We start from the raw sequence: 19,480 nt of genomic DNA, 5'->3' as shown, positions 1-19,480 counted from the left end.
TTCGGGAAACAAGTGCATACTTCACACTGGGAAAAAAAGTACCCATTCACTGCATTCCTGCATGAAGCATTGAAACCTCTGCTTAGGGGCCAAATAATATCCCACACCACCCTGTCCATGGAAAGGAGCAAGGAACAGGCAGTTGACAAAAAGACTTCAAGGAAATCTCTCTGTAGGCAGCTTTTAATGTGATTTTCCCTGCTCTGCTCATCTGAACAACAGGAAAAACAACAGGAAGAAAAAAAGAAAAAAAAAAGAAGAAAAAAAAGAAAAAAAAAAAGAAAAAAGAAGAAAAAAAAGTGTCAGGAGAAAACTTTCTGCTCAGTTAAATTCTTCTTGGGTTCAAGGATTCATCAATGCGGAAATGCAGCTCAGCAGATCTGTGTGCTCCTAAACACAGTTTCTCCGGGCAGCATAAAACCTGGTAAACAACTTATTTTTCCAGTTTTTTTTTGTTTTGTTTTGCTTTGTTTTTTTGTTTTTTTGTTTTTTTTTTTTGTTTTTTTTTTGTTTTTTTTTTGTTTTTTTTGTTTTGTTTTTTTTTTTTCTGTCCTGTGTATGTATCTCATGGTCTAGGAGCTGAGTTGCTGAGTCCTGGAGCCCACAGAGCTCTGCAAGCACAAGCCACCCACAGCTGGGCTTTTGGGTAGGCAAACATCCCACATTTGATGTGGCAGCAGCTGTGTCTTGGGAAGCATAAGAAGGATGTTTGGTACAGTGAAGACGAGGATTCAGTGGAGGTTTGGGGTTTCTGCTTTCTCCTGGAAAGTTTGTGCCAGATAACCACAACACGATGACCTTGGACCACGCTCTGCTGATAACCATCAGACCACTGACTCTTCCTGAGGTGTCTGCAAAGAGTGGCAGAAAAAAGTGAGTGTCTATCCCAGTGCTCATGGCTCTGCTAGAAAGGGCTGGGGCTCTGTGCACAGCTCTGCTTGGAGCATGGTGGCTGTTCCACTGCAGCATTACTGCAAAAACCCTCCCAGGGCTGTGCTTCACTCAGCCTGAGCAGGCAGCAATGGGTAAGGGCTCCCCAACATGTGGCAGTTCAAGAGCTGGAGAAGAAATGTGTGAGAGGGAAAAGAGAATCAGCTGGTTCTCCAGTTGGCAAAAAAAAGGTGACATGTTACTACTGAACATTTAGGCAGGTTGAGAGTCCCAGCTTGCTCCTTCTCCTCTGTACCTATGGGACAGCTCATGTTCTGCTTATTATGAGAAGTCTGCAGGCTCCCCATCCTCACCCAGCTTGCCAACTGCACTTTCACTGACTGCCACAGAGGCAGCACAGGATGTGCCAGTATAACTCAGGGTGGGAAATCACCAAGGTGCTTGCTGGAACCAACTGAGGCTGTGGGGAGAACACCCACACCTTGGGAAACAACTTTGCTGAGCATCCAGATGGCTGGGAGCAAGTTTGGTAGCAGGAAAAAATTACAGAGCAGAAAATGCAGCCCTGGAAAAGAGTAAGAATACCCTAAAAGAAGGAAAAGCAAATGTGCAGACAAGAATACCAACCTCAAAAATACCCCCCCCCCCCCCAAAAAAAAAAAAAAAAAAAAAAAAAGAATGGGCTGTGGCTCCCCTGCACTGTACACCACTGAACACAGAAGTGGTACAGTGAAGTTGTCATTTGGGTCAGGTTTGCCAAAAAGAAATGAAGGACAAGGCATTACCTGGGGCAACAAAACATTGGTAGATGCCTATGAAGGAGGCTGCAGTTTTGCAGCAGGTCTGACAATAAATCTACCTGCAATGCTGGCCATCCCTGGCTGGCAGCTCTGGAGGTCAAAGTGCTGCTGCCAGCACAGCTCATCAGCCCTGAAGGTAGGGATGGGGCTGGGAGCATTGAATGCTCAACACTGCTGCCCTTTGAACCAACTCAGAGGTGCCAGGATGTATTAAATAAACATCTTCATCCAGTTTAAGAAGAAAAAAAAATTCATAAATGTCTCATGAGAAAAGAAGGTACACCTTGTTCAATATTTTATGTAGCTGATGTGGTTTGCAAAGGATATGGAGCTCACCAGTTACTAAACAACCTTCTTTAAACTCCTGCAGAAGTGGGCAAATGGTTGTTGCACTGAAACCCCTGTAGAGAATATTGGGATCTCAGACACTGTCATGTCTCCCCCTTTTAGCAACTTCTTCATACATTCACAGTTTTGCAGAATGTACAGGAAAATAATAAAAACTGAACAGCTGCTTTCTCTAGAAATGCAATTATACTGAAATGTGTAAAAAGTTTACATTAATTTCAATTAGATTTGAAAAAAAAAAACAACTCCAAAAATTAAAGGCTGAGATAGTATCTTCCTTATATTTAATTCCTTACAATTATCATTGCTGTTGATGTATTTGGATGTTTGTATTACATGTTTGTTATTTTTCTTCATTCTGTGTAACTAGGCAGTTCAATAAGGTCACTTCAGTACTTACGAACTTAATTATTCAGTGGTTTCAAAACTTTTACTTTTGTTACCCCTGGGCACAAAAGTCAATCCCATCATCAATATTGACCTTGGTGGTGAAGCAAACTCAAATATTACAACTTGAAGCATAGATAGAGAATGTGGTAAGGTCAGGAAGAGATCATACTATGGAACTTCACGGTTCCTTACTTCTTGCCATGCATCCAGAATCCCTGGGAGCAGACTGAAGGAGATAAAAATCCAAGTGAGCTCTGTGCAAAAGAGGCTGTCTACAAATAATTGGAAATGATTTGTAGTGAGGTCTTTAATTCCAAGTCTGTCTGTTTTGTAGAAGAGTTGGGATTTAATTATACTTGTTGCAAAGCTTTCCTGACATTCTTGAGATTACTGAGCACATACTTAAAGCAGCAAACTCTGCAAATCACTGATGTTAATTTTCCTTTATAGATCCTGGAAAAATGGAAATGCAGTTTGAAACTGAGTAGCATTTTTTAACCATCTAAATGGATGATCAGCAAATTGTGTGTCAGCGAATGTTGCAGTGATTCCTAGAAAAGAATGGGAAATGGGGTTTTGTCAGATTAGTGTGTCAGAGTGAAAATTCTACAAAGCATTTAACCTCCTCCTGTGTGACATTTTGATTTTAAAAATTAACACTATACAATATCAATATTTCAAGTACAAAGTGGATTAAAAAGTAACAGATAGATTTTAAAGGGTATTTCTTCAAGAGAATGGTTAGTAGAAGAAGGTGGCTCTGAAAAGCTCTGCAGTGATGAGTGTCTGACCCTGTACTGCTTTGTATTGTTTGGTTTGGGTTTTTTGATTTTTTGTTTTTTTCAATAACATAGGAACTGGCAAAGTTTGCAAAAATTCACACAGCAAGAGAACGATAAATCATGGCGAGAACTTTCACAAAGTGATTCTGCACCACTCTATAAACTGAACACACATTGCAAAGGGGAAAAAAACCCAAACCAAACAAAAAAAACCCAAACAAAAAAATCCTCCTGAAGCCAATGACATGATTCTCACTGCCTTTTACAGAGATAGAGTTTTACATGACTTCATTTAACAGTCAGACCTAGGCTAATGTATCTGGAAACACAGATTGCAGTTCTTCCTTTGAAGAGTGGGGCACTGCAGTAGGACTGAAAATATTCATGGGTCATGATAGATCAGTCAGCTGAATGAAAGCATTGATGATAACTCTGCCACAACAAGGCTGGACTGGGAAGCAAGAACATTACAGTCTTCCTGAAATGGGGCCCTTGGTCTGAGAGCATCCTCTGTGCTACCAAACAGTTGAGGGCTCCAGAGCCAAATGCTTTGCTTTTTCTGCTGTTAATTCTATATTTCCTAGTTAATGATGCTGTTGGCCTGCCTAAATGTTTCTTCAGTCTCAAAAGTAAAATTACTATTGATAAATTGGCAAAGGTCTGGAAATTAGATGGATGAGTAATCCAAGATGAAGGAGGTGCATATTTTACAGTGTTTAAGCATCTTTAGTAGCTTGGCTTTTTGGAAGAGTAAGAAGTAACTTGAATAACGTCTTCAGGTATGTATGTGGTAAGAAGATAGCACCTCAGATGTTACAGTTGTCACCTATTAGACAAAGATACAACAAAATCTAATACCTAGAATCTGAATCTAGACAAATAATTACTGCTGGAGAAGGCTGTGACTCTTTTTACCTCAGTCTTCACCTGCCAAAGGCTCTGGCCACACCATCCAAGTTTCCGAGAAGGCAAACACAGTGACTGGGAGAAGGAAGGTCCATCCACTGAAGAAGAGAAGGTTTGAGACCATCTAAAGTACCTGAAAATGCACAAGGCTGGAGTGTCTCTCCTATGAAGCCAAGCTGAGAGAGTTGGGGTTGTTCAGCCTGAGAAAGAGAGGACTACAGGGAGACCTCATATTGGCCTTCCAGACCTCATATTGGCCTTCCAGACCTCATATTGGCCTTCCAGCACCTGAAAGGAAGCTTTTTATAAGGGTTTGTAGTAGTAGGACGAAGGGTAATGGCTGGAAACTGGAAGAGGGTAGTTTTATGCTGGCCATTAGGAAGAAATTATCTCCTGTGAGGGTGGTGAGACGGTGGCACAGATTGCTCAAGGAAGTCGTGGGTGCCCCCTCCATGGAAGTGTTCAAGGCCAGGCTGGATGGAGCTTTGAGTAACCTGGTGTAGTGGGAGGTGTCCCTGCTCATGGCAGGGGTGTTGGAATTAGACAATCTTTAAGTTGCCTTCCAACACAAACCATTCTGTGATTCTATGATTATCCTCAATCTTCTCTGGGGTCTTGCCACAGGCAGTCCCTAGACAGTTTTCTGGACAAACTTGGTTTTGTTATCTAATAGTGTTTCATTATAAAATTGATCTAAGTTTAGAGTTAATAAATTGTAAAAATATGTGAAAACTGAGCAATGTATCTGACAGGATATTAGTTTTGCCCAATTCATTTTCAGTTCGGCCACTGAACAGAAAAATCAATTATTCTCCAAACTCTATTTGCTATAGGTAAGTGCTTCTCTTCCAACACACCACTCTCCACATTTTTTTCCTCTTATGTGGAGACTTAATTTGACAGAAACAGTAACCTGAGGTATTGGGGCTGGGGTGATGGTCTTCCCCAAAGGATATCTTTCAGTATTTTTCCACATAAATACCCCTTAACTTTTTCCACCATTAGTGGTGATTATAACTAGTTAGCCTCTACTATAAGTTTCATTAACATGAATTAACATTTCATTAACATGCCTGTTGCAGATAATGAATCTATTAGTTAGAATTGTATCTAACAAGGACACACTGGGTATGTGGCTAAATATTGCTCCAGCATGGTTAAATGTTGGTTTTGACTGTTTTCCTTGTCTTTCACAAAGTTTTCAGTGCAAATTGTAATGAGACCATCCAAGCCACTTAGAATATTTTGGACAAGAAACTACTAAAGGTAGTAGCAAAGAAAGACAGCAGAATGCCATCACCTTTCCCTCCTATTCCCATTTAACTGGCAAGAAGTGTGTTGCATAAAACATGTATTGTGTAAACTACTGTTTACTGCTCGTTGGCTTCATTAGCTGCTTCATTTTAGTGACCATTTGCATGTATTTCCCCACCATTGTATGCACACTTACTTTATACAGAGTGTGTAATATTGCCAGTTGCCCACTTTGTACTTTTTTCAGAGCTATTGGCGTTGGCTCCACTCAGGAGCTGTTTATCTCAGTACCACCATTAAGATGAAAAATTACTTAAGAGACATTTTGGAGCCAAAGGCCATTCCAGCAGTACATATGAAGTAAACATTTATTCAAATGGCAGCCTGGAGCTAAAAACAAAGATGGATTCAAGAAGTCTGTTAGCTCCAGGAGAAAGACCAAGGGACTACAAAAGTGTTGGTTTACTTCTCAGTAGAGAGGAGAAATTAATAACAGATAAAATGAAGACTGAAATTTGGTGGGGTTTTTTTTTGCTTCATCATATATGTTACATGTGATCATATGGCTAATGACATTAGCATCACATTACATCATAAAGATGTAAAACTCCAGGTATGGAATAGGAACAAGAGCAGGAATAGGTTAAAGACCACTTAGGTGGGTTTTCCTATCAGGGGAGCCCATGCAAATTACTGAGGGCACTGTAAATCTAGATTGTGAGACTGCAGCAATATCATGGCATGTATGGAGGATGAGAAGTTTTAGAACACTAGGAAGATAATAAAAAAACCCAAATATAGTGTCTGTGTTTAGAGAAGAATGAGGGAGAAGTATTAACATGGATAACAGAACTGTATGAGTTACAGATCGGTCTGCCAGGCTTTAATTCCTAGAATAATATGAAAATAAGCAATGTTTTTTATGAATAAATGGGAGAGAAACTAGAGACAAGTAACACATAATTTTGATTTACCAAGGAGCAATCTTGTAAAATTTAATTTCTTCTCTTCTATTACTGGATAACGGACCTTGTAGGTAGAGATGAAGATAGAGGTGTCCTGTGTCTTAACTCTTTTAAGGCTTTTAATGCCCTCTCACATAGTATTTTCATAGCCATATAGGAAAGGTTGTTTAGGTGAAGCTCCAGGAAAGTGAATGTGTGGGTAGGTGGCAGGGAGCTCTTAGAAGAGTTGTCTACACATAGCTCACTGATATATATATTGAATGTGTGTATCTTTAGCAGTTCCACAAGAACAATGAAAACCACTATATGCTTATTAAATCACTAGATTATATTAAGCTAAGTGAGCTGCAAGCACTCTGGAGACTTAAGCAGTTAAGTACCTAAGCATTATGCTGTGCCTAGGTTAGTATAACCTGCTTGTCATCAGGGCTAATTAATCACATTAGCATCTTGCTAATGTGACCACACTGCTTGTGGCAGCTGAGATAGCCCTGAATGGCACTGCACTATACCACAGAGATACTCTGAAAGAGACACATTCCATACTTCTTCCATTTAATCTCCTTCCTTAGTCTGCTTCAGCAGATTTACTGGCAGGTCACTCAGACACATTTAAACATTTTATCATAAAGCCACCTGGAAACAGAGCAGACTAAGTTGTGCCGTGTTGTATAATTCCAAGGTGAATGCTCCCATTATGCCAGAATATCATCCTGTGCAGCATCAGAATCCCTTGCTGCAGCTCCCCAGCTTCCCTTGCAGATTCCTCTGTCCAAGTATTGATCAGGCCCTGTGTGTTACAAATGTCTGCACTGTCCCTAATACCTTACACTAGGAGAGTGGCAATTTTCCTGCTTTTCCTGAAAACATTAGATTGCAGGAGTATGATTCTAGCAGATCAATGCCAGAACAGTTAATATCACCTACTTTTGTGTCCCCGTTGTACAGTTCTAAAATTAGAGACAAGCGGAAACACTGTGCAGCATCCTAATTGGCTTCTCACTGGGGTAAATTAACTGGCCAGCTTCAGACTTACTGGAGATCAGAAAGTCTTTCTCTTGCAACATCCTCACTGGTCTGTAGTTTAACTTCTCATGAAGAAAAATTTGGAAATAAATGTAACATAAGTAATTGTATTAGAATGTTAATCCAATTAAAGCTTTTGTTTGTTTGGTTGGTTGGTTGGTCTTTTTTTCGGTGTAAGGCAAAGTATTTTTAGTCATTCTCCTCTGTGAAAAAATTACCTGGAAACATCACGAGTCACATTGTGACTGCAGTAATATTGCCTTGTTAAAGTAAAACTGCAACATAAGGGCAGAGAGGGGATGTCAGCACTGGCAGGTGCAATTTTTGAAAGTCTCATTAATGTCACGTTTAGCATAATATAGTCCTTATTCATGGCCAAATGTTCATTGTAGCAAAGTTGCAGCCACCTACACTATGCTTGGGGGTCTGGAAGAAAACCTAAAATGTGTCTTTTAGGCAGAAGTGTTTATAGACTTCTCTAGATGAGGCTGGTCTAGAGAAATATTAAGTACTTCTCCATCTGAATTCTACTATAGCAGACACATCTTAACAAAACTTTTATTATATGAAAACCCTGTCTAGACACCAGCCTTGACTGCACAGCTGTGTTTGAAGATGTGCAGCATATAGCCTGAAGCATGGTATTTCACAGCTCCTTCTGTATTGAATCCACTGACCCTCTGGCAAACAGCTGCCATAGCAAGAGAGGCAAAATTTCCATCATTTCAAGGAGTCTCTGATGGTGTGTGTCTGAACAGCACAACACAGCAAGGCACCTGAAGGCCCTGTCTGGGTTAATCAGCAGCACTGACAAGCAGGCTCTGCTAGTGAGGCAGAGCACTGCACTCTGGGGTTGGTGTTGGGAGCAAGGTGACTTGCACTGAGACATCCCAAGTAGTCGACAGCTCAACCTTGAGACAGGCCTGCAAGACACCTGCAAGACAGATGAAAGGAATGGGAAGGAGCACTGCCCACAACTCCCCTCAGCTTATCTTGGTTACAGCCTTGAACACTGGGTGGCAAAAACATCGAGTAATTGGATTCACTGTATTAACACACCATAATATATTAATGAGTCATTAACATACTAAAATATCCCTGGTAGACTAGAGGGACCCCTACTAACAAAGAGCTCCTTACTCATTTAGCATGTGTAATGAGTTTTTCAAGCATTGCCACTTTAAATGGAAGTGAGGAATGAGTTAAACAGTCATGTGTGGGACTTATAGAATAATGTTAGAGATAAAGTTCTAATGTTTTTTGGGCATAAAAGCATCACTTGCACTTTGGGAAACTGAACTTGCTTTGTGGAATACCACCCTGCTCCCTTTTCTGCACTAGAAGTGGATATTAAAGCAAATATCTTGACTTGGTGTGTGGATTGGCTTATTGCACACCAGGTAATGGAGCCCACTTTTGGGACAACACTATCACCAACAAGAGCAGAACTGAGCTCAAGAGAAGTGAGGCCAATCCCTTTAGTTACCCACTCTCTGATTTTTAAGGTAGGGCTAATTTCAGCTATTTCTGACAAGAACAGTGATGGCAACAGCAGTTTCATTAACACTGCTAAGAGTAATTCTAGCCAGCCTTTTGCTGTGCCTTTTCCACAGGTGTAAACAGCACATAAATAGAAAGAAATGCCACTTCCCACTCCCTGAGCAGGAACATTTCACCAGTGCAGCCAGGCCCCTGGGAAAATGAAGCCAAAACGTGCAGAAACTATAATAAAAAAAAGACATAATGTAAAAGTTTATGCTTTTTGATAGACAGCAAGAACTCATCAGCAGAGAGGCTACGGGTTGCCATGGCAACAGGGCTGCACACCGGGTCTGCCTGGTTTCCCAGCACTCCCTCCACCACCTTGGTCTGAGGCTCGCAGGAAATGGATCTGTGCTTGGGGTAACCACACCAGCCACTGCTTGCTCCAGAGAGGGACAATTGATCTGTACTGATGCATGTTTCAAGATGCTACAGAGCAGTGCTGGCATGCAGTTAGCTGCAATTAAGCCCAAAACATGCTGAGGTGATCTTGGTCATCACTGAAATGGCACAAAAATTCTTGCCTGGCCTTTAGCAATGTCCCAGCTTCAGCACAAGCTGAGCACAGCAAAGGGGGGAGCAGAGCAGAAGTTTTCTGCTTTTGTGGCTTCTGCTTTGGATGCCCCACATATTTTTGGACACAGGCTGGAGCACCCTCAAGACTACTACGACTTGCCTTCCTCCTCTTCCAGCCTCAGGATCTAGGCCAGTCCAAATTAGGTGTGTTTGTTCTTTGGACATATCCATATTAGTTGTGCTAAAAGATTATTATAATTATAAGTTGCTATTTAATATCTGTATGTAGCTGTATCCAGGGAGGCTGAGGGGAGCCCTTATTGCTCCCTACAACTACCTGAAAGGAGGTTAAAGCAAGGTGGAGGTCAGTTTCTTCTCCCTAATAACAAACAACAGGACAAGAGGTAATCATCTCAAGTTGAGCCAGGGAAGGTTTAGACTGGATATTAGAAGAAACTTCTCCACCAAAAGGGTTTTCAAATGCTGGAACAGGTTGCCCAGGGGGGTGGTTGAGTTATCATCCCTGGATATACTTAAAAGATGTGCAGATGTGGTGCCTAGGAATATAGTTTTGCACAGGACTGGATGGAGTTAGGTTAATGGTTGGACTCTATGATCTTAAAGACATTTTCCAATCAGCACAATTCTGTGATGCTGTTTAAATGGGCTCAGAGTGAAATTGTCAGTTGTTGATAGGCCAGTGAGATAATAGCCAGTGAGAGACAACACAGAAAGCCTGGAAGGAAGTCCCAGAAAAGTGAAGTTCATGTACACTTACATGCAAATACAGATATAAAAAGCTACCTGGCAGCCAGACTCCTCTGTAAATTGAGGCACAAAAAGCCTCTGAGGCAGAGCTGCAAATTAAGAGGACAGGATGCAGGAAACTGCTTGGAGGGGTGGGCAAGATGCAGTTGTGTTCCTGAAATAGGGCATCTCATTCTCATGGAAATTCACTTGTATCTGTGTGAGTGTGCACTCAACAGTTTTTCCCAGTTCCATTAACTGTCAGCTTAGCAGCCCCACAAATCCAGCCTCTCAAAACTGATCATTCATTATCATATACCTTTATTGCTGTTTACTAATTAACACATAACTTCCTACTACCACCTTTCCTCCTCACAGGTTCTTTTGTTTCCGTGTGAGTTTTCTCTCTTGCTAACTCTTCTCTACCATGCATTCACTCCTCTTTCTCCTAGTCTCACACCATGAATATCAGTGAATTCTCAGATGTGCTTTTCTTGCCAGACTGGCACAGCAGCTGCATTTGTCTGTTGCACTTACCCACTGTGTGCAAGGGTTTCTCCAGAACAACATGCAGTCCTTCCACACAGTGCTCCAAACAAAATGTTCAACTAGTTCTCCACTGCTGCTCCACTGCAAATAATTGACTAATTCCAAAGAGAGGAGCTGTAATGATTAGAAGCACAAACCAAACAACAAGGGTTTTTTTGTGTTTCGTATAATGATCAATAAATAAAAAAAAATGAGCACATTTGGGGCTACATAAAATGATCAATAGTGTGGTCCAGGCCAATGGAGATCTGAAGAGATACTTGATACACTTGAGATCTGAAGTATAGGTTTACAGATTTTCTTTAGACTTGTCTATTTTATAACCAGACATGCACACAAAAATGTTTTAAAAGACAATCATACAGTTGTAAAATCCAGTACTCAGCAGGATGTGCCAAAAAAAAAAAAAAAAAAAAAAAAAAAAGAACTGTCTGCACCACTTGATTTACATCCCCTTTGTTCTGTGTTTCGTGCTCACATGCTAATTGGTAAACAGGATCCTGCCTTATCAGATTCAAGAGACATCTGCTGTCCAGAAAGATCAGGATGATGAGAATCCCATTTCACCTGTTGAAGAAGCTTTTGGCGAAAAACCAACCTAACCTGGGACTCTGACTTTTTTAGATGAGTCTAGATGGAAGCCACTGGGCTGGGACCCAGTTAATTCCCAGGGAGAAGAAAATGCAAGAGCAACAAGTTGCTGGACAGAAAGGATAAACTTCTGAGAATAACAGTGATGAAAGCTGTCCTGACAGCTGGAGACTACCCTTGCTTCAGCCACAGAACTCTTCTGTGATGCCAGGCAAGGTACTTAAGAATTGTTATACAAGAACAGCAGCTTAATATGTCTCCTTCTGGTGCCTCATTTGTGGAACTGCTGCAAACAAAATTCACGGGAGCTCTGCTTTGAGAGTCAAAGCTGCCTTTTTACTGTTCTGTCCAGGAACCTCTGCCTTCTACCTAAAGACATGGTATTTGGCATTTTCTAAGACTCTGAAGCACATATACTCATGGTAATTACCATAAGAACCCCTCTGAACTTGTCTTCAAGTACGCTGAAGTAACCTGTGATACCAAAGAGTGAGACTAGGAGGATTGAAAGGTCTAGAGACAGACACAACCAAAATGCTTCAGGTGCCCCAAAAAACAGACATCTAGTACCACTTTCCCATTTTCCATGCATTTAACTGAAGGAGTAGTAGGTATCACTTAGAATCCACATGAAATCTGTGTCCTTTTAGTGCTGGAAAGGCATCTTAGGACAATGAAACTACTTGCTGCCTAAACACAGGCAAACTTGTGTCCATTACAATATTCTTTTACTCAGCTTACCAGCAAAATCCTAGTTTCTTCACTGCTTCTGACCTTTCCTATTCTTGCCCAGACTATCTACCATGTTGCCTTACCCCAGTGTGACTTTCTTCTCTGCATCTCATCCTCCATCTCAGTATTCCTGCCCCCCCAGTTCCCTTGATCCACCTCTTCTGCTGAGTACCATTTATCCTCTCCTGGATCCTTCCCAAGTTCAAACCTCTCCCTCCTGCCATACTGATTCCAGGTTTCATCTCCTTTGTGTGCACATTTCCATGCTCATTATCCTTAAACCTCTCCACTTTCCAGAAGTCCAGACCCTTTCTCCACTTTCTTTTTGAGCTCTCAGAACTTTTGGCCCAACCCTCACTCCAGCCTCTGTCCCTAAATTGTTTGTCCTGGCCTAATTCAGGTCTCCTCCTCATGCCTTCTAGGTCTGGCTTGCATTGGCTTCACCTCTATACCCAATGGCCCCTTAAAGCACAGCAAGCAGGTGAGAGCACTGAGCCCTGAGCACTAAAGGGAAAGACCATCACTCCTCCTGTCCCTTGAGACTGGAACAAGTTCAGTTACTCTCTGAAGGCAGCATATGAGCAGTCTGGTCACATGCAGCAACTGCAGTAGGAGCAAGATGAGGCAGTGGAGCAAAGCACACTTGGTAGGAACTGAATCTCCAGGAAATATAACTGTAGTTTGTGTGCTTGGACCTACGTTCCTAAAAAAAAGTGAGGCAAGTGTGTGTATTTGGGTTCCACACTGCCCACATTTTCTGTGTCTGAGCAAGCCCATGCAGCATGTGCCACCCCATTAACCTCCAAGAGGGGAGTGAACCCATGTGCAGGGTAGTAACAGCACAACAGCACTGACATGGCTCCTCTTCAGCTTCCACCCTGTGGCAACAGCTTTAAAAGCTCTGAATCTGACCCTGACATGAGCACAGGGGCCTGAAAACCTGTTAGTAGGTGCTGCCCCTTCCGAGCCCCTCTGCAGCAAACTTGGGAAGTGCAGGCACACTCTCTCCATTGCGCTGCACTTGTTCTTTGGCACTCACTAGGCAGGAACCAAACCTTGTCTGAAGCGAATGAAATTTTTTTAATGCACGCCAGGAGTAATTTCCACATGAGCCTCCCTCCTCCCGGGCGCTGATGAGCACTAATACTTAATTGAGTGCGGCCCTCTGCCGGCACCGAGTGACAGCCTGTGAGGCCGTTTGAGCATCCGAGCGTCCCTCCGCTCCAGCAGAGAGCACGTCCCGGGAGACGACAGCCCTCGGAGCGCTTAATGTACGTGCCATCAATTACTGTTATTAACTCAGGCTCAATGCATAGGTCAGAGACTGCAAATCCAAGTGTCACTGTCATAGGAGTGATTATTGCCAGATGCTAATTGCTCATTAATATATGCTAATCACTGCTGCACACCAACATGCTCAGCGTACGGACTGCCAGGCCACAGTCATTCGGCTGGAGCGGAGATGCTCTTCATCACTGGTGCCACCTCACACACCCACCCAGAAAGCAGCCGCCACCGTGGCCCCATGGCGCTCTATGTTCCACAGCCACCATCCCACCTCCTGAAGTGAGAAGCAGCCCCACATCCCCGCGTTGCCCAGACCCAAGACCTCGCCTCGGCGGAGACTCGATTCGAACAGGAGACACGCGTCGGGGGGGCTCCACCTGTGTCCGGGCAGGAGGCTGCTGCCCACCCCACCACAGGGGATTTCGCAGTTACGGCCGCGGGCTGGAAACGGACTGATGTTTTGTGAGGGAACGGATCACAGAGGCTTTCAAAAGAACCCCCCCCCCCCAGCTTTTAAACTTTAAAATCCCGTGCCTGGACACATCAGCACATCACCCAGCACAGGCAGCATGAGAGGCGCCGGGAGCAGCCCAGCCAGCCATTGTCCCGGACGAGAGGCGTCCCGGGAGCCGCTGGCGCAGGGGCTGAGCGGAGGCCGCGGCTGCAGCGGCTCATGAGCGGGGCTCGCCCTTCCCGCACCGCTTAAGGGCGCCCGCAGCCCCTCGCCCCCCTCCCCCGCCGCCGCCTCTCCTCAGAGACGGCGTCTCAGCCGTGCCCCCCCCTTCCCAGAGCGGCAGGCGGCGCTGGCGCGGGGCGGCCCCGGCCCCACGGCGGGCGCTGTGGCGATCGGTCCCGGCGCAGCGAGGAGCCGCGGGCGGCGGCGGGAGGGCGTGCTGCGGGGCGGGCGGTGCCCGGCGGCCGGCAGCACCGAGCCCCGATAGGCGGCGGTGGGCCATGTTGGTGCTGCCGCCGCTGCTGCTGCTGCTGCTGCTGGCGCGGAGCCGCTGAAGCCCGGCGGAGGGGCTCGTCGGCTCTCGCACGCAGCGGCGGCGGCGGAGCGCGTCGCGTCGAGCCAAAGCGAGCAGGGAGGAGGAGAAGAGGCGAGGAGGAGGAGGAGGAAGGGGAGGGGGGATCTTCTCGGCGAGGATGCCCGGAGCGGCTGCAGGGACGGCGGCGACAGGAGCAGGCTCGTCAGGAGCGGCAGCAGCGGGGATGCTCCCAGCTCAGGAGGCGGCCAAGATCTATCACACCAACTACGTGCGGAACTCGCGGGCCATCGGCGTGCTCTGGGCCATCTTTACCATCTGCTTTGCCATCGTCAACGTGGTGTGTTTCATCCAGCCCTACTGGATCGGGGACGGCGTGGACACCCCGCAGGCGGGCTACTTCGGGCTCTTCCACTACTGCATCGGCAACGGCTTCAGCCGGGAACTCACCTGCCGGGGCAGCTTCACGGACTTCTCCAGCCTGCCCTCGGGAGCCTTCAAAGCTGCTTCCTTCTTCATCGGGCTCTCGATGATGCTCATCATCGCTTGTATCGTCTGCTTCATCCTCTTCTTCTTCTGCAACACAGCTACCGTCTACAAGATCTGTGCCTGGATGCAGCTGACCTCGGGTGAGTGTGGGCAGCTGCCCGGCCCTGGGGTGGGGGGTGCTCCGCGCCACTCTGCTCCCCTCAGGCCAGCGGGGGTGGCACGGAGAAACTTGTGGCGCCGGCGGCCGCCCGGGCCGGGAGGAGATACGGGGAGCGGCGGGGGCGAGCGGCGCGGGCCCGGGGAGCCCGGCGGGGCAGGTGGTGCTCGGGAGGCCGGGAAGCGTTCACAGCGCTGCGGAGCGGTGCCGGTGTCAGCGCTGGGCCACCCCGCCGCCCACCGGGGTCCTGGCCGTGGCCCGAGGTCAGGCTCAGCTCGCAGCCCCTCTCACCCCTCGGAGGAGCAGGGCTGCCCGCGGCAGCTGTCTGGTTTCGCCCTGTGAGCTGACCCGTGAGCATCAAACAAGCCCAGGGAGGGCTGGCGGGCAGCGGCAGACCCAGGCTGTCCTCCCGCGCGTGGTCTGTCGCTAAAGGTCAGGAGAAAATGGCAGTGGTGGCCGTGGGGACGTCTCGAGCAGGTGGGAATGGGTAAAGGCAATTGCCAGCCTGTTGAGGGTTAGTCCTGAGCTCAGGTTTCCACCTGGTCAGGGCAGAGCCCGCTTCAGTTCCGCGGGAAGGGGTGAGGATGTCTTCTGCTGGCCATCTGGAAGGGCAGCTGAGGTCATTGGATGTTACATGCATGTGTTTGGGTTGGGGTCAGTGCCTCCTGTTCGCAAGGTTTATTTTCCTCTATATGTTAGGAGTGTGAAGAAAAAACCAAAAATCGTTCCAGTTGCTGGGTTTGACTCAGAAGATCTCCTGACTTCATTTGACTTTCCCCATCACATCCAGTGTCTCCCTGGGGGAAGCGCGTGATAAGAAAGAGGGAGAACACCAGGACATCCCTTTTTGTATCTCCAGCACAGCTTTCCCTGTAAGCTAGCAGAGAACTGGTAGTTTGTGTGCAGCTGGGAGGCAGAGGAGGAGAAAAGAATGGTCTGTAGAGTTGAGATAGCAATAAAACCAGTTTTAGCAAGACAGAAAAGGTAAAAAAGGAAAATTCTTCAATAATTTGGAAAAAATAATAAATCTAAAATCAAAGCATACCTTCTACTTGTCCTCCCAATAAAAACCCCAAATTGAGAAGTTTTGGCTTTACAGGGATAAGCTATTAGGTAAGCAAAGCAGAGTATCTCCAAAATAGGCTCATAATCACTTTTTCAGTCCCTTTAATTGACCTATATTCATTTTCTGAGCAATAATTCTGCCGGGTTGTTTACTGAACAGCTTCAGCATTATTCAGTTCACCACCTAGTCCATGAGGCTTTGTGGAAATTTCTGGTTTGTCATGAAACAGCTTTAACCATTTATCTCTGTGATGATGTTTTTATGTGAGTTAGGTATCTTTTTGTGCTGTTACTGGCACTTCAGTTTCTGTGTGTTTTGTTGGGGTTTTTATTTTGTTATCACTTGGGAATTGATCTGCAGTCACCTGAGCCTGGTGGGGTTTTCCCTGATTCCAGTAAAACTATGTTTGGGTTCATTATCTCTGCATTAGGAATCCTCTTTGACGCTGGTGTCTACTTTGTCTGTTCACTAACACACATTCTGATATGGTCTTATTAATTGTACACAGTCATGTCACTTGGCTCCAGGCAAAGCAAACTCTTTCATCTTTGCACCACAGAGGTCTCCTCTGCTCCATTAAGGACTTCTGCTTTCAGCTTTCTCCTATCTGCTGGCAAAAGGTGTCATGAATATTCACTGGCTTGGTGCACCCTCAGCCTCTTTTGTTCATGTCTGGTATGCAGTAGGAAAGCAGAATTTCCAAATCCCTAACACTTTGCATCATCAGAGATAATGGTGCTTTATTTATATGGTTCCACTTCTTCATGCCAGCAGAAGCTAGTGCAAGGTGGATAAAAATTAATCTAATTCCTTTACTGCATTTCTGCACAGGTGAATAATAATGTTTAGAAACCACTGATCTCCAGGAGCCCAGGCAGTCTATACCATGCTGCATGTTTGGAGGTGTGACACTGAAGATGCGCTTTCAAACAAAACAACACAGAATTTTTGTCATCTCCAAAGCTGGTAGATAAACTGTTGGCATTAAAAGTCAACACCATTAGTTTTGCATCAGCAGCAGACTGACTTTACAGCCTGCTTACCCCCTTCAAAAATAAAATACTAGTAATTATAGGGGAGTACATATATAGCTAAGTGGTTATTTGCCATCTTTCCTGGTTTGTATGTGAATGCCCTGGAAGAACTGGAACAATGTTGGTGTTGGGAGGGCCTGACTTTGTTGTTTGCTAAATGTTATGCCTCAATTCAGCTTTTACCTGAATAATTCCTGTATTACCTCAAGTTTTCCCAAATCTGAACATCCATATTGGTTTGGGTTGCATCCTTCGAAGAAGAATGCAATGGTGGTGGGACAGAAAACTTAGAATAAAATGTGCAGGACAAGAGAGTTATAATTAGTTCTGATAGATTTTCTATGAGATATGAGTTCTATGAGTAACTTCTGTTCCTATTTTATTGTTTTGAGAGTATAAGTAATAGGCAAAAATAAGCTTAAGATGCTGTTCTTGCTAGTAACAATATAGCAAAGTCATCTACATATGCATTACATTTCTCTGTAGTACAGGAACAAAATTGAAACTGAAGGAGTAAACTGAACAAGTATGTGAGTATAGCTTTGATTTTGCTTGCTGTTACATACCTTAGTAGTGTTTCAGTCAGATAATATAATAATAAAACTGATATAATTAATATAATAATTAAAACTGATATAATTTAAAACTCTGTAGAAGCAGTTTTTCAGCATGGGCTCATACTTGATTTAGGACTGCAAATAAAATTAGGAACTAATTTCTTTAAAAGAAGGTTTTTTATTACATTCTGTCCCGCATGAGTCATTATAAATTGTCAGCATGATTTAGCTCTTATTTTGGAGAGGTGGGTTTTAAATAAGGAAAAGATAAACAATATCTTTGGACTTGCACATTTTCAATCCTTGTTGCTGTTTAATCATGTCTGTGACATGATTAACCAAAAAATCCTAGGAAAAGCTATTCCCTTTGTGTACTTGCAGACACCATACTTTAGACTCCCTTATGATTTTGCCATGGCTTAGACTGCTCCTTTTGTTCATGTGCATAATGCTGTCAGGGTACACTTGATATCTTGAGAGCCAGCGTTGGCAGCCTCATTCTCCAGCCTCTAGCCTCCTCGTCTGCAATTTCAAAATTATATGTACAAACTCTTGCCTGTACCCTTACATGATTTGAGCAGCTGCATGAACACAAACAGTGAAAGTGTTAGAAATGAGGTATTATTTACTACTCTGCATCTAAAATTTTCAAGCAACCTCACAAATAAAGGCACTTCTTGAGATTTATTCCCTTATAAGTTAAATAAGTTAAACACTTCAGTTCTGTCATGATTTTCTTCATGATAATAGACATTTGTAATTTCTTTTTTTCTTTACCAGGATGTGGCAAATTATAGGAAAGAGAGAAGTACAGAAAGCAAAAGAAAGGCGTAGAAATGTCCCCTGAAAAAGCAGGATGAAACAAATCTACATGTTTTTCAGGAGAAACCCCATGCCAACAATAAGAGGACAATTGAACAAAATAACATAAAACCTCTGTACTTTGTCAGACTGTGGGCCAGTCTGGTTCAGTGGTCTCCAGCAGTGGTCTGTAACATGAACCCACAGAAGCATCAGAAACCATTTTGCCCTCAAATGCTCATTTTGCCCTCATACTCTGTCCTCCAGCACTTGTGTGCCGGGATTTCCTGAGATAAGTGTTGGCATTTAAAAGCTTTTGCTAGAAATTCTTCTTTATGACTTTAGTAACTTTTTGAGCCTGTGTAAACTTTTAGTGTTTAGAGTACCCACGAGCAAGGAGTTCCACTGCTTAATATGTGTTGTGTGAAGATTCAGTAGGAGTTTTTTATGTTTTATAGATGCACCTCCTAATTTCATTTGATCCCCCTAGTTTATGTATTGGAAGAGGCTGTGAACAAGGGACTCCCAGACACCTTTCCTGTGCTGCTCCTGTTTACACCGTTGCTGTATCCTCCCAATTACCTGTTTCTGAGACTTGATGAGTCCTTGCCTTCTTCATCATTCCATAGTCCTTAGGTTGTACCATGCCTGTGGTGATCCCTGCTGCCCCACCCACAGCCATTTCTGATTTTCTTTATCTTTTTGGAGACAGTGGGACCAGGATTATGCACAATATTCAAGACAGAGAAACCAGCCATGTTTGTAGTAGAAAAATAATCTCTCTTTCATTCTTTTTTCCATTCCTAGTAATTCCTAATACTCACATTGTCAGTGTTAGTGAGCAGTGGGCTAATGTGTTCACAGAAGTGCCTATTATAACCCCAAGATCTCAGTCCTCAGCAATAAGTCACCTTGGATCATAGAATCATAGAATCATAGAATAGGCTGGGTTGGAAGGGACCTCAGAGATCATCGAGTCCAACCCTTGATCATGTAATTGTGTGTAGTTATGTTCTTTCCCCTCAGAGAAACAGCTTCATATTTGTTTATCTACATTGACTTTA

The 19,480-nt window shown here is 44.2% G+C and overlaps 1 protein-coding gene across 2 annotated transcripts in view; it reads left to right on the top strand.

Annotated features, from left to right (window-relative positions):
- Window positions 1-14,334: 14,334 nt before the first annotated feature.
- The window catches only part of LHFPL3 (LHFPL tetraspan subfamily member 3), a 225,985-nt gene continuing 220,839 nt past the window's right edge, over window positions 14,335-19,480 (top strand). The window contains exon 1 of one of the 2 annotated variants that reach the window (XM_071733995.1): window positions 14,335-14,941. In XM_071733995.1, coding sequence (XP_071590096.1) covers window positions 14,473-14,941 — 469 coding nt within the window. In that variant the 5' untranslated portion in view covers window positions 14,335-14,472. The remainder of the gene's footprint in view (window positions 14,942-19,480) is intronic. The other variant, XM_071733993.1, reaches the window with a different exon arrangement.

This window comes from Heliangelus exortis, chromosome 1 (assembly GCF_036169615.1).
Source record: "Heliangelus exortis chromosome 1, bHelExo1.hap1, whole genome shotgun sequence".
Classification (NCBI taxonomy): domain Eukaryota; kingdom Metazoa; phylum Chordata; class Aves; order Apodiformes; family Trochilidae; genus Heliangelus; species Heliangelus exortis.
The sequence above is the reverse complement of the archived record's forward strand: the minus strand, read 5'-3'. Positions and strand labels throughout refer to the sequence as shown.